Below are 15216 nucleotides of genomic sequence, written 5' to 3'. Positions count from 1 at the left end.
GGTGAAATTAAGGAGTCTGTTAATGGCATAACCTCGCCACTGTCTTTTTGGACTGAGCTATTATTGTTGACAATTATTTATTCTTTCCTTTCTTATTCTGCCTGGAAATACCTTGCATAATGACTACTAATTTTAAATTTTTATTTTATTTTATACATGCTCAAATCAATTGGATAATAACACTTCAACAAAGGAAATCAAATATTTAAACCACTTCTGCAAGAGCTTCAAAGCAGCAAAATTTTATTCCAGAAACTTGATAGTATTTCAGGTCCTCCAAGAAAAATCATATTAATGAGGAAACTTACCATTGTATGAGAGAGACTATGATGCAAATTCTTTAATAAAAATAAAGCACAGCAAAAAGATTCATAACTGGGTTCCAAGTTCATCTTATATTTTGATGCATAATATGAATGTGTTCTTTCATGATAAAAACTTAAGAACACAATATTCATATTTAACCTATGTACAAATCCTCCAAAAATATATTAAGAACTTGGTCCAGTGTCATCGAATAATAGTAGAGATTCACCTTCCACACTGCCACCACGTTCATATATATCCAATGTAACAAAATCCTGTTAAGAGAAGTTCAGATCACTTGGTAAATATGAAGGGTGAAAGAGATGATATGAAATTTTACGATGATGAGAGGCAAATACCTCACATTTGGATTGTGCCCCCTTCCCCTCCTCGGTGTTTTATGAAGTCTTCAGGGCAGAACCAAGTCTCCAGAGCCATACAAAGGGAATGTTTTCATGGCAGTTCAACGAAAGGTTCATTTATGTAGACCGCCAAGGTAGAGTATTACACTATTAGTCTGCAATACTTCAAAACTGAGATGTGATCTTAAACTGACATTAATAATTTTATTTTTCCATCTCCTCAATAAACTCAGCAAAATGAAATATACTAGCTTTTATATTTTAGAGTTATTTCACATTGATTGCAGCTGCCATACTCCGTAGCTTCTGAGAGATTTCTGAAAACGATGGTCTCTCTGCAGGATCAGATGCCCAACAACTTTCCATCAGAGACTTCCATTCAGGATCACACCACGTTGGAAGTTTTGGGCGTAATGTGTTGTTCACAATTCCTCCTGAAATCATCAATTTGATCACCATATTAATCAACTGATAGCTGACATATTGAACATTTTATCACTAAAGCCAAAACATGTAAACACTAACAGGATGAGGAAAAAGAAAGTGCATGTACTTCTCAAATCCTTGTTGGAAATATAAAGCCTAAGCATGCTGTAATATTCTACTCATATGGTAAAGAATTTTGATATTTTCAAAAGAAATAAATAGCCTCATTAACTCGTATACAGTGAAGTAGAAATCCACAATCAACCAACACATTGACATTGTAGCTCACTTCCTGGTTATTCTTCCAAGCATAAAGAAAATTATCCTATGAATGGAGTAAACAAGAACTTGAAAGACGTATTTAGACTTGGAGGTGACAAAATCTAACAGAATGACCCTAAGCTGAGGTCAGGGGTATAAAACTTTCAAACAAAACTATCAGCACAGTATAAGTAGGTTACGATTGTATAATTCTTCTGTGATCGTTTTCAAAAAAAATTACAAATCGAACATATAACTGCAACAATCCTAGATTTCAAATATAGGCAAGAAAAATCTATGCTGTCTTCAATGCTTTGATGTTTTAATTTAAAAAAATCCCTATAAAATCAGAATCAAAGTTCCAACAGACTAACACAATACATAACAAGCCAGTGACTCATGAGCTCTCCAGTGCCTCTGATGAGGGAAAAGAGATGAAAGAAAAGGCAGAAGAGGACCTCAGGTCATTCAAAACATTAATCAAACTGGCCCATTTAAATTATTTTTATGCGATAAAACATCAAATATATCATAAATCCAAAAATAATATATATTTAGTTCAATTTCTGTTGTCACAGATAAAGAGAAATGTTCTAAGGCCAAATACAGATAGGCTATCATACTGGATGATAATTGCAAGAGATATCAAATATAAACCAAAAAGCACAAAATAGATCATATTGTCAATCACACTGGGAAGCACAAGCAACAAGAATCTCCATCCTCACACATATAGCTAATATTGTTATTATGTTAAAATGCGGGAAAACATATCATACCATGAGTTGGATAGAAATTACAGTCTACTGTTATTTTTATGCTTACCAATAATAGAAGCAACATGCATATCTGTATAGGGTTCATCCCCTGTAAGAAGTTCCCACATAACAATCCCAAACGAGTATACATCAATCTACAGTTTGAAAACCAACAGAATATGAAACACAATAGTAAAAAGGACAGTGGATATCCAAAAAAGTAGAAGAAATGTAACTTTTTTAAGTTGAGGAAAGCAGTTTTTACACAAAATAATTTTACCTTTTCCGTTACCATGTGACTTTTACCACTCAGAAGCTCAGGTGCCATCCATGGTAAAGTTCCACGAACACCTCCTGACACTAAAGTCTGTTGCTTTACCTTTGACAAGCCTAAATCACCAATCTGAAAAAGAAGGCACAATTTTTCAGTTAAAAAATCTGTACCTCATGTAATAGAACAGTACTACCGAGTTTAAGACGTAATCTAAATCAAAAAGGAGGAAGAACAAGAACAAAAAGGTTGAACACCACAAAATCTTTTTTTTTTAATTTTTTGGTAAATCTAGAGAAGAAACAAGAGCATAAATCCTTCTCAAACCACAGAATAATACACAACAATAACAGAAAGCTGACCATGAAATTCACAATGTTCAAAGAACTCCAACACCAAGGACCAAAAATAACGTAGATGGAGAATTATCAGATACCATTAAGAAAAAACTGGAACCGAGTTCAAATGTGTCATTTGTACTGACATTAGAATACCTTGCATACTGGTCGCTGAGGATCTCTCATATTCACCAACAGGTTTTCACATTTTAAATCAAAATGTACAATGTTCTTTCCATGCAAATACTCCATGCCAAAAGCTGCGTCCATAGCTATGATGAGTCTCTTACGCCGGTCAATAGTTCTGCTCAACAAATTATAACATCAGATATTCTAAATTAAAAGCTCCATAATCTTCTTGTTTATTTAATGTTTAGCCATAAAGAAATTCCATTCATGAATCAGAAATCAATGTTAGAACAGAGAACGGTAACATTATAAATGGAAACTCACCTGTCCTTCTTCTGCAAAAACTGTTTCAACGATCCATTAACCATGAATTCCGTCACAGTTGCTAGAGATCCATCAGGACCATCACGTACTATACCATAAAAAGCCACAACATTTGGATGGTGCAAAGAACTTAATAACAAAGCCTCCTTCCAGAAATCTGCAATCTGAAAAGAAACATATAACTGATCATAATCATGCATAAAATTCCAAGAATAAAAAGAAACAGATACAAATGAAAAAATATGAATATAATGTATGGTAATGATAATTTTAGCACAAGCTTATGTAGATTGTTGCTTCACAAATTCTTCAATTAATTTAAAAAAAAAACATCATCCATGTTTTCAGCTTTAGATCGGGTTATTATTCCCCAAGAATATGAAACAAAGTCCTGATGTAAGCAAAACAAAGCAACCTGTATACTTACAATCTAAGAATTTGGCCAGATAGTTATAATTATATTTTCATTCACTAGTTTTTAAGGTTTGACCAAATTATAAGCCTGCCTCATGGTTTAGAATATAGGCAAAACATATATTTTGAACTCGGATGAGGTATTAGATGAAATTCAATGGACATTTATGACAGGTTTAAACCTCACAGGGAAATTCTTTAATTGGAAGGTGTTTCTGCCTAAACTGTTTTATTTTTGTCAATTTTTGTGGTTCTGATTTACAGATTGACATAGTTTTCAAGGGAGTTCACGTATAGACACTTGAGGTAAAAATTACTGTTGGGTTTCTTATTCACTCTTGTCTCTCTCTTTACGACTATTAATATACTTCAATTTCCCTTTTTCTAAAACCAAGGGAGATTGGCAGTGATCAGGTATGTTATCACAGGAGGTCAACACATTTTTCCAACACTATTAATGTTGATGATAATATATAAGAAATTGGGAACAAGGATAATCATGACAAAACAAATAATGTAGAATTACATAAAAATGAAATCCAATGATTCATATACAACATTTCGTTCTAAGCAAATTACAGAGCAAACAAAGACAAAGATAACTGACAAAGGCAGAATTCAATATTGTATTCAATGCTTTTGTCTTTAAAATAAATTTGAACATACAAAATAAGAAGTTTGTTTTCTTGATCTCAAAAATTGAAAATGCATTCCCTATCATTTTCTAAAAATAGTATCTGACAGTGGAAACAGGAAAAACACATCTGTTATCATTTATGCACAACAAAAATGAAACATAGAAAACTATTTTTTGCTTTTCAAGTGTTTTCAATATTTTACTTACAAATTCAATTCTTTGTTATACTTATTTTTTGTTTTAAAATTGTAAATGGTATGTGAACGAATATTACAAATCTTCCAAGATCAAATAAAGAGTGAAACAAAAGAAAAAAGTCAAATAAAAACATAACTCAAGATACCCGTAGCATCTACCAAACCGTAAAACTAAGCAAATTAAAGCTTAGACATACAGGGACTCAAAGATGTTAAACACTACAGTTAAATCATGTTTGAACTAAACTAGCATTCCGAGCATTCACTAAAGAAAAGTCTAATACACGCTTCGTGCTAACCAAAAAAAGTTAAGTACACACTTCCTGATACACAAAAATTATAAAGAAAAGATGACAGGAAGGGTTCATTGCATACAATTCTAAAAGTTCAAAATATGAGCGCATATAAGATCAAACTGCTTTAATTTATCTTTAACCCCATATCCCCCTTTTTTTCTTTTTACAAGAAAACAAGCAAGGATTGTAGATGACAAAATTTCTCTTAATTGGGGAAGGGTTTTGACTAACTTTGTATAGTTTGCTTATTTAGGGACAGAGAAGGGAAGATTATGCCTAACAAATTCTTTTTCACTATCTAGAAAAGAATTGCTCCACATTTCAGATTTTTTTTATCTGTGTGGATTTCTAGTCCCCTACTATCCTACCTCAATCTCTTCTTTAAAATGGTTAAACAGTTACAAATAATTATATATATTCATTTCTTCCATCAATGCACAATCTGCTACATATACCTTCCTTACTATGATCTATCTATTAAATATCTTGCGACCATCTTTCAAATTATATTTTCATTACAGAAGCATTTTATTCATTAACAACTAGTTCCCTTTTCATTTATCCATTCTTTATCAACTAGTTTTACATGCTCCATCACAATGAATTCGCTGTCTATGATATATAGGAGGAAGTCATAAATTCTTCATACACAAAGGGCTCTCATGTAGCTATCTTAATAGAATGTTTATTTCACCCTATTCTTCATTTGGTTGTAATCATATGGAGATATTCTGTGAAATGTAGCACTTTAAAGTGGTATCTTACCTGAGGCAGGGCTAGGAATTGTTCTGTATTCAGACTTATCTTGTTCTCAATCTATTAATTAATAATGATATTTCAACACGTAAAATAGTCTTGAAAAATGTTACTTATTTCGTCCTCAATTAGTGCACAACACTTGAAATAACATAGAAATACCATGCAAAGAGTGAGTACTTATTTTACCATAAAACAGTTTGACTGTGTTGTCTGAACTGAGTTGAAAACAAATACAGATATAATGTCACCTGGTGGATGAAAATTCCCATGTTTTCCCCTTTTAACAATAGATCATGATAGCAGTACTCAAGCATAACAAGTTACAATGTACAAACATGATGACAATACCATTACATTTAACAAATTTGTATCATACTACAAAAAATCTATCACATGCATTAAAAAAAGCAGTCTTTATGGTACAATAAAGACAATGATAACGATAGATGATGTAAATAAGGATATAGATACTACCAAGCGTTGTCTTTCAGACGGTCTCCCCGCAAAGCAGCTGGCCTTGATTCTTTTTATTGCTACATCAGAACCCTTCCACTTGCCATGATAAACAGCTCCATAGGTTCCTGAACCTAATTCGCGTACCTCCTCAAGATCAGCATTTCTTATTGTCTAAAAAAAAGAATAAGCGTAATGTCATTACCAAAGAGCATAACATACCCAAGCCTCAGCGAAACAAATTAAGATTTAGACAAGACAATGCAAACAAAAGAATTCACAAAGATAAGCTGGAACTATACTACTGACAAGAATAAGAGCAAATGGGAACCTGTAACCCCCTGGCAATAGCTTCAGCCTCTGCCTTAGTTGGCTCAATTTTTGAATTTACATTGTCAGTATCAGGGTCCATCTCCAATTCCCCATGAATGTTCTGCTCAGCAAACCAAGATATTAGAAGGAGAAACAATTAAATAGTATATTTTCTGGCAAAGAATTCACCAAACACTCACCATTAATTCAGATTCATTTGTGCGCACTTCTTTTGGCACTGAATCGGGCTTGTTGGAATCAGCATCTTCATCAACTTTAGCTTTCACCTCCTCTGCACCTTCTAGTGCTGCTCTTTTTACAGAAGCAATCAAATCCGGTAAGAAACTCATACAGTTAGCTGACAGCTGTGAATCTTTTGGAGGAGCTGGAGGACCATTTTCACCTTGCTTCACAACATTACCGCTCACTTCCCCATTCTCCAAGCTATTTGGGCCACTAGATTTATCAGCAACTGTATCCTGTTCAGGAGAAAATATCCTTAGCACGTTGATGTTTTCAGCCTCTTTTATGTGATTTGCTTCATTTTCTGGTCCAAGGTTAATTTTGTCCTCCATTTGAACTGCTTCAACCACATTTTTTTCTCCCAATCCCGTATTGGAAACCGAAGATATGGAAGACCCCAATCTATCATGAATCAAAACAGAAGAAGAATCTGATGACTGCACAGGGTCTGAAGATTGGTTTCCATGATTATTATTTTGTGGATTAAACTTTAAAGCGGGGCCATAATAATATTCTGTAGGGGTACCTGTCCCATCAAAACCCTGTACTTTTGTTGAGGACTCAACCCAAGAGTTTTGATTATCCAACCCAACACCAAGCCTTGGATTGCCATCCACTGTACCCCTTATAAATGCAGGATTAATGGAACCATTAACGATTGGAGTAGATGCTTCATAAGAGGGAGCACCGTGCATTGGGTTCTGAACATTTTGCCAGAGACTATGTGTATGCACATGTCCATGAGATGCTGGTTGAAGATTATCACCACCATAAGGAAAATTCCCATACCGCACACGTTCTTCAGGCGGATGAACATGCATGTGGGGTGCTGCCACAGCTTGATCATGAAACATTTCACTCCCTCTTTCAGGTCCTGCTCGATGGTGAACGTGCTTTGCAGACGTACGATGACCCTCTGCCAGATTCCCATGCACAAGAGGAAAATTCATGCCCGGACTATCCACCATGTAGGGATCACTCAACCTTCCAGCTCCAGGGACATGCGTTCTTGCATTGTCAACCCAAGTATTCAACTGATGCTGCAGAATCCATCCTCTCTCATGACTCTGACTCTCATTGTAAAAGGGTTGAGTATCATTCTGATCTTTAGGATACATCCCACGTGGCAACTTTGCTTCAGCATTCAAAAGAAAATTCTCCCTGTTTGAATGATATTCAGCTAATGGGTTTAATCCCTGAGGAAATCCATTACCCATGCTGGGCTGCTCCAAGTGCAGATGATTTCTGTGAACAATAGGCCGGCAGTGGTCAAAGACTCCATTTGCATCACAAACATTATGGCCATGAAGTGTATTACCAGGGAAACCACTCTTATCTCCAGATATACCTCCTGGCTGCATCCTTCCTAGATTCTCAGAAATTTGCAGCTGGGGTTCATACGTGGGATGATGATTTACATGTTGCCAAGCATATTCATCAGGCAGTCTATCCTCGCCAAATGGCATTTGGTGCCATGCAGAAGAAGGCGAAGATGGGAACTCAGGTAATGGTCTTGGATCATGATGCCCATTGTGTCTAGGAGAATAATATGCAGGACTCCATGGACCTTCCACTTCATTATACCTCTGAGTAACAGGCTGCTGGAGTTGCCCTGATCCCATATGAGGAATTGTAAGGTGATGCATATTAAACTGTGGCTGGTTATGTAAACCACCCTCAAGACTCATGGTGTTAAAAAACCTATCCGCCAAATGAATATCATCAACCGGAGCAAGCACAGGAGAATCCGGTTGCATCTTCCTAAAATCATTACCATCATTCATGTTATTCAAAGCATCCACATACATCCTCTCAGTCTCCCTATCATCCCCATCAAGATAATGCCTTGAACCATCCTGGTCCGGATGTGAAAACAGAAAAATCCTCAATCTTGTAAACCCTTCACCAGAACCCAACTTATCATACTCCTCCATCATGTTAGCAACATCATCATCATTAACAACCGATACTAAAGCATCAAGATCCTCATCCGGTTGTTGATACTTCAACACCACAGCTCCCTCATAAAGCTCTCTCATCCTATTCATCACCTCCTCATAACTCACATCCCTAGGCAAGCTCACAATCCGAGTCTCCCCACCTACATATCTCAATTTCCCATCGTGGGGCCGGGGCAAAATGCTGCCCAAGAAACTACACAAGAATTTTACACGTGGGGTTTCATCTTTTGAACCCGGAGTTGAACCGATGGCAGAAGGTGAATCCATGGAAAATACCGCTTCTTGATTATCAGAGTGAACTAAAGAATTGTTCAAGCATTCAATGTCTTGATTACACATGGGGAGTCACAAAAACTCACACCATGTAGCTCATACTCAAAGGTCACTATCTAAATCTTCGAGGAAGCTAATAAAAAAACCAACAAAAAACCCTAGATCCAAGCAAAACTAGCCCTAAAATCAAGATTCGATTTTTAGAAAACGGTAGAAAAGAGTACCTGAATGAGACAAACCCAATTCAATAAATCACACACTCTCTTTCTATATAAATTCTTGGGGAATTAAGATTATGGAGGTGATAATAAGAGTGTGGTTAAAATTTAAAAAAATTGGTTACGTAAGGAGAAAAAAGGGTTAATAAAATTAAGAAGAGGAAAAGAAGGGAGATAGTGCTTTGTGAGGGAGAGAACAGTAGATTGCAAGGGAAAGAGAGAAGAGAAGCTATAGGAGTCCCGTGTCCGCCAGGTGGTGAGTGACACACGTGGCGCTAACTGGTTTCCTCGTTCTTCATAGCACCTTCCTATTATTTTGGAAAGTGTTTTACTTATCAACTAAATTCAAATAATATTTTCTAAGGTGATTCATAATAATTAAATAATTGACTTTACTTATATTAAAGAAAAATATCTAAAATAAATTATATTTATTGGAAACCTACTTAATTATCTATTTTATATTCATAATTTTCTCCTTTTTCATTTTGCTTCGATGTGAAAATACCCAATTGAAATAATTTGAATTAAAATTAATTTTATACGTATTAAGTTGAATGGCACGAGGCGGAGACATATCAATCATCCAAGCCAATTGGACTATTTCCTAATAATATTGAGACAGCTGTCGAACACGAGCCCCACGCGCAAATTTGTCTCTCACACGAGAGTCTCTTTCTCATGAACATTTTCGTGGGCCAGGAGAAAGTTTGACCAATATTTGACTTCCTGATGGCAAAAGATCCAATGTTTTAGGCCAAACCTTGGGTGGGATATTGTGATTTACTCTACCCAAGGAGAATAATTTATTATTAGCCCATATTATATATACGTGAGGTTGAATTCACTCTTAGGCCAAAATGGATAAATACGAGTTAAAATTCTAATTTAATAACTTGACTAAAATATGAGGATTTGTGAATGATTTATCTTCCGATATTATTATTTATCTTTTTAATGATATATTTCATCAACTTGATTGAATTTAAAATAAATATTATAGATTTGAATTAAGTTTGAATTGATTTTTGTTTGGCTTAACTTGAATTTTCCTTATTATTCTCTTCGAAAATGATGACTATATTAAAATTTTTCTCACTTATTGGGGTTAAAAATCCTTCACAGAAAGATATGGTCTTTCTTTGATAATTCCTAAACACATTTTTTTTTTTTATTTAAGAGTCCCAAAAACACTTTTATGCTATTATATTACATAAATATCCAACAATGAATCATTCAATTGAAGCTATCTTCAATAATAGCTTTTAATCAATAAATCAATCAATCGATAATAGATTTGTTGACGAATTGATCAAAAGAAAAAGAGGAAAAAAATGGGAGGATAAAGGTGAAATTGATAACTATTTGAATAAAAGAAAAGATAAGAGTAAAATGAGAAAGAAATAAATAAATTATTATTAATTTGAATATTTAAAATATTTATTTTTAACTTTTATTAATATGAGATAATACAATAACTTTAAAAAATAAAATGATAGGAATTGAATAATAATTTCAATTTCCTTTTTTTTTTTTTTAGATTAAAAAATGTTTTTATGCCATATATAAAGGACCGAAAGTGCTTCAGGTTAAAGTGGCTTTCCTTGACGCTCAAACAATCTTCTCGGGTCTCGTCTTCCTCTGAAGTAACACAGAGCTTTTGTTAAACGCCTTGGAGGCACTTGAATCTAACTCCCTGAACCTCAAAGTCCATTTAAACCAATGGGACAAGGCCCCTCAGGCGGTCTAAACAGGCCAGGCGGTGACCGGAAGGACCCCTCAAACAACAAGAAGGACAAGAAATTCGAGCCGGCAGCTCCGCCGTCTCGCGTGGGCCGCAAACAGCGGAAACAGAAGGGCTCAGAAGCCGCCTCGCGCCTCCCCACTGTGACTCCGCTGACGAAATGCAAGCTTCGGCTCCTGAAGCTGGAGCGCATCAAAGATTATCTGTTGATGGAGGAGGAGTTCGTGGCTAATCAGGAGCGGTTGAAGCCACAGGAGGAGAAGAATGAGGAGGATCGATCGAAGGTTGATGATCTGCGTGGGACGCCCATGAGCGTGGGGAATTTGGAGGAGTTGATTGATGAGAATCACGCGATTGTGTCGTCGTCAGTGGGGCCCGAGTATTATGTGGGGATTTTGTCGTTCGTGGATAAGGATCAGCTGGAGCCTGGATGTGCTATTCTTATGCATAATAAGGTTTGTTTATTTTTTGATTTTTTGTTTTGTTGGAAATTTTGGGAATTAAGGTTTGATTTGTGATGTGGAAATTGAAAATCGTAAGTTGGAGCTGTGGTTATGTGAACTTTGAAATAGAATATGAACCTTGAAACCCTTTGTGAAATGAGGTTGGCTTTGACCTGTAGGGCTTGAAGGTTTAAGGTAGAAGTTTTCTATTTTAATCTTTTCCATGGAATTTAGGTGATAAAATTTGTGATAGTTTTCGAGCGGGAAAAACTCTTAGTCATACTATTTTTGAATTAGGTGATAAAATTTGTAATATTAGTTTACTGGCAATGCTTATTGTTATATTAGGATGACGGTGTTGTTTACACGGGATTAAGATTTGATTTAATTGCTCAAGTGGTAAGAATGTGTTTTTCAAGTTTTAAGGTTTTGTTGTGTGTTTTTTTTAGTGTTTTTTACCCGTCAATTAATCTGATTAATGTGCAAAGTGATTTACAGAGAAGAGTGAAGTTTCTTTGATAATATATTCAATGGAAGCAGGCAGAGATATTTAGAAGATACCTATGATGCCATTAATTGGAATGCCAAATTTTTAATGTGTTGACTCATGGAAAATCTGCCTGGTGTTTTGTTTTCGTATCTGTTCAGGTCCTTTCTGTTGTTGGGCTTCTTCAAGATGATGTTGATCCCATGGTGTCAGTAATGAAGGTTGAGAAGGCTCCACTGGAATCATATGCTGACATTGGTGGATTGGATGCCCAAATACAGGAAATTAAAGAAGCTGTAGAGCTTCCGCTTACTCATCCTGAATTGTATGAAGATATTGGCATCAAACCTCCTAAAGGAGTCATACTCTATGGGGAGCCTGGAACTGGAAAAACTTTGCTTGCTAAGGTGCACATATGTTTCTTTGCTTATGTGCTTATGTTATTGTATTAGTTTAGGCATAAAAGCCTATGATGTGCAATTGTTTAACAAGGATGTTAAAACTAAATAAAATATGAAAATCTACACAATGTAGCGGTACTACATATTATTTCTATCTTTATGTTATAAGTGTATGGTATTTCAGTAACTTTTATGATTGTTGGTTTGAGTTATCTTGTTTTTGGGTCTAGCACTAGGTTGTGAGGTGCAAAAACTAGAGATCCTCATTTATTCAAGTTCTCTTACACTCCTCTTTCATCACCTGTTTTTTGTGTTCAGCAAGCTAGGTTTCTCTATATTTGAATAAACCTTAAGATACCGTGCATATCTTATTGTAGCAGAATACTCTTGGTAGTGCTGGCAAAATCAAGTCAGTTTTGCAGTTGCTATGGGGATCAGGATACATGAATGTTGTGTTTGAAGGCTTTAGTTGAATGGAATGTAATGTTTGCCTAATCAAGGAAGAAACCAGAATCTTTGCCTCCAAAACATGGATTTGGATATCACTGTTTAATGTTAATTTCTGGTATATTTGCATGGCTACTTACATTTTGCACTCAAATATGGTTTTATATTTTACTTCAGGCAGTGGCAAACTCAACATCAGCAACTTTCTTGCGTGTTGTTGGAAGTGAATTGATTCAGAAATATCTGGGAGATGGCCCAAAATTGGTCAGGGAACTTTTTAGAGTTGCAGATGATCTTTCACCATCAATTGTCTTCATTGATGAAATTGATGCAGTTGGCACAAAAAGGTTTTTTCTTTAATATGAATGGTTGGAACATATAGCACTGTTAATTGTTACTGTCGAGCAGTGATTTGACCTTCTGTGTTGTAATTTTATTTCCCAGATATGATGCGCATTCAGGTGGTGAGCGTGAAATTCAGAGGACAATGTTGGAGTTGCTGAATCAATTAGATGGTTTTGATTCAAGAGGAGATGTTAAGGTGATTCTTGCAACAAATAGAATTGAGAGTCTGGATCCTGCATTGCTGCGTCCCGGACGAATAGATAGGAAGATTGAATTTCCTCTTCCTGACATTAAAACTAGGAGGCGGATTTTTCAGGTACTTTGGTAAATTATCTGGAAAGATGTTTAATTAGTCAAATTTTCATATCGGAGTTTTTTATTTAAATTTTTTTGCGATGAAAAGTTTTCTCACATTTGTGATTAAATTGCAGATACATACTTCTAGGATGACATTAGCAGATGATGTCAATTTGGAAGAGTTTGTGATGACTAAGGATGAGTTTTCTGGGGCTGATATCAAAGCAATCTGTACTGAAGCTGGTTTGCTTGCTTTAAGAGAGCGCCGCATGAAGGTGAGATTATGATTGAAAAACAAGTTGAACTATGTACCTTTATCTTGTTCCAACTGACCTGATGCTTTTCAATACATTCTTACTCCAATTGTTAATAACAGGCACTAGATGCATGACCTGACCCTTTTTTTTTCCCCATTCATCAACTTCCATGATCTGTTGGCCTGTACATGAACACCACCTTGGATGTTTGAGCGTTTGCATTTGAGGGCATAAATTTCTTGTTTAGCAGATTTATATGTTGCCCAGTTTGCATGCCTGTTTGTTTCCAAATTACAGCATCTGTGGCATGTGATTGGGCTTATAAGCATCCATTGACAATAACCTTTTCTTGTTTGGGTGGGTAACATCTGTGGCATGTGATTGGGCTCATAAGCATCCATGGCCAACAACCTTTTCTTGTTTGGGTGGGTGGGTCTGCACGTAAAAAGCTTGAATCTTTGAGGATTTGTATGTGAGAGGCACAAGTTTCCCTTTTGACAGACGTATATATTGCTCGGTTTACATGCTTGTTTGGGTCAGACCTACAACATGCATGGCATGACAATGGGGCTTATAAGAATCCATGGATAGGGCTGCATACAAGCTCAAGCTTGATGTTAGCTAGCTCAGTGAGCTTGCAAGCTCACAGCTCTACTCAAGTAAAATATCAATAAGCCCCTAAAAGTTTCAAATCTTACATTTACACTTTTAAAATTTTATTTCTTTACTTTTAATGTAGGGTTGACGATAGATATTTAAGTTATGAGGTTTAAGTGTATTGTTTTAAATTAAGCGGTTAAAATGTAATTTTTGGAGCAAAAATCTGCCCAATCATATCTCATGTTTGGTGGGTGGGCCTGCACATGAACACCAGCTTGATGTTTGCATTGTGCTTTCAGGTGACACATGCAGACTTCAAGAAAGCCAAGGAGAAGGTGATGTTTAAGAAGAAAGAAGGGGTACCAGAAGGACTTTATATGTAAGCAACCTATTTCTGAGGCTGCCAACTGCTCTGTATTTCCATGACCCTGTTTTTTGTTACCAAGAAGCTATCTTAGGGAAATATGCGTCCCCGGAACAGTACAATGTTTGCAGTTTTGTGACATTATAACGGTTTGGTTTTTGTCTTCTCAATCATTTATACTTGGCCAAATGACTCTTTCCCAGCATACGTCTATTGAAATGACCGATTTGTATCCTTTAAGTTTTAAAAAAACTATTTTTTAATCCATTTGAAAATTTTTAAATTTTTTATAAAATTATTAAAAAGACAAAAAAAACCCGTGAGTTAAAGAACACCTTGTCTCCAAAATTTTACGAATTATTTTTTTGTATTTGTAATTTATATTAATTCTAATTAAATTTGATATAAAAATTTACTAATATGAATATAGATAAAATTGTCAATAACTTGTGATCGATTGTTTGGGGGTGCAAACTATTGTTTGCTAAAATGTTAAAAGTGTTAATGATATTTTTGAAAGTTTAAAAAGACAACTACACCCCTAAATAACTAAAAATAATAATAAATTAAGAATGTGAATATTTTATTAAAAATTATTGGGGTTGTAATATATTTTCAACATATATGAAGGTGAATTCGATAATTTTTTTAAAAAGAGTGGAAAAATATCCATTTGTTTCTAATAAGTTTTCAAAATATGACATTTACACTCTTATATACTATTCAAAATTTAGTTCAATAGGGGTATTATTATAATATTTTTAGTCTTAAAAGCTAAATAACAATTAATTACACATCTATTATAATATTTAGATAAAATAATATAAATATTTTAACGAAGACTTCGATAGATAATTAGAAAAATATATTTTTTTCAAATTTAAAATATGAGA

General features: G+C 35.0%; 2 protein-coding genes across 3 annotated transcripts; one reads left to right on the top strand and one right to left on the bottom strand.

Moving 5' to 3' along the window:
• Positions 1 to 376: 376 nt before the first annotated feature.
• Positions 377 to 9158, bottom strand: LOC123200658. 2 transcript variants are annotated; one of them, XM_044615973.1, is made up of 9 exons: positions 6444 to 9158; positions 6263 to 6364; positions 5953 to 6105; positions 3176 to 3339; positions 2879 to 3026; positions 2394 to 2516; positions 2181 to 2268; positions 666 to 1102; positions 377 to 581 (listed from the first exon to the last, which is right to left on the bottom strand). In XM_044615973.1, exons 1-8 carry the CDS (start codon positions 8784 to 8786, stop codon positions 936 to 938), a joined length of 3288 nt encoding a protein of 1095 aa, XP_044471908.1. In that variant the 5' UTR covers positions 8787 to 9158; the 3' UTR covers positions 377 to 581; positions 666 to 935. The 2 variants fall into 2 exon arrangements, with proteins under 2 accessions (XP_044471908.1, XP_044471909.1); XM_044615974.1 differs by having other exon boundaries at positions 671 to 1102.
• Positions 9159 to 10526: 1368 nt separating this feature from the next.
• On the top strand, positions 10527 to 14496 carry LOC123200944 (26S proteasome regulatory subunit 4 homolog B). The gene is made up of 6 exons (XM_044616349.1): positions 10527 to 11137; positions 11774 to 12019; positions 12638 to 12807; positions 12905 to 13121; positions 13237 to 13377; positions 14259 to 14496. The coding sequence occupies exons 1-6, from the start codon at positions 10661 to 10663 to the stop codon at positions 14340 to 14342; spliced, it is 1335 nt and encodes a 444-aa protein (XP_044472284.1). The 5' UTR covers positions 10527 to 10660; the 3' UTR covers positions 14343 to 14496.
• Positions 14497 to 15216: the final 720 nt, after the last annotated feature.

This window comes from Mangifera indica, chromosome 17 (assembly GCF_011075055.1).
Source record: "Mangifera indica cultivar Alphonso chromosome 17, CATAS_Mindica_2.1, whole genome shotgun sequence".
NCBI lineage: Eukaryota > Viridiplantae > Streptophyta > Magnoliopsida > Sapindales > Anacardiaceae > Mangifera > Mangifera indica.
This window is presented reverse-complemented; position numbering and strand designations above follow the sequence as displayed.

Excerpts from the sequence above, each read along its gene's own strand:
- LOC123200658 (XM_044615973.1), bottom strand. The coding sequence starts at position 8,786 with ATGTGTAATCAAGACATTGAATGCTTGAACAATTCTTTAGTTCACTCT. Across the intron at positions 6,365-6,443 it reads CAAATGAATCTGAATTAATG|AACATTCATGGGGAATTGGA; the intron begins GTGAGTGTTTGG and ends TTTGCTGAGCAG. Across the intron at positions 3,027-3,175 it reads TTTTTGCAGAAGAAGGACAG|AACTATTGACCGGCGTAAGA; the intron begins GTGAGTTTCCAT and ends TTTGTTGAGCAG.
- LOC123200944 (XM_044616349.1), top strand. The coding sequence starts at position 10,661 with ATGGGACAAGGCCCCTCAGGCGGTCTAAACAGGCCAGGCGGTGACCGG. Across the intron at positions 12,020-12,637 it reads GAAAAACTTTGCTTGCTAAG|GCAGTGGCAAACTCAACATC; the intron begins GTGCACATATGT and ends ATTTTACTTCAG. Across the intron at positions 13,122-13,236 it reads CTAGGAGGCGGATTTTTCAG|ATACATACTTCTAGGATGAC; the intron begins GTACTTTGGTAA and ends ATTAAATTGCAG.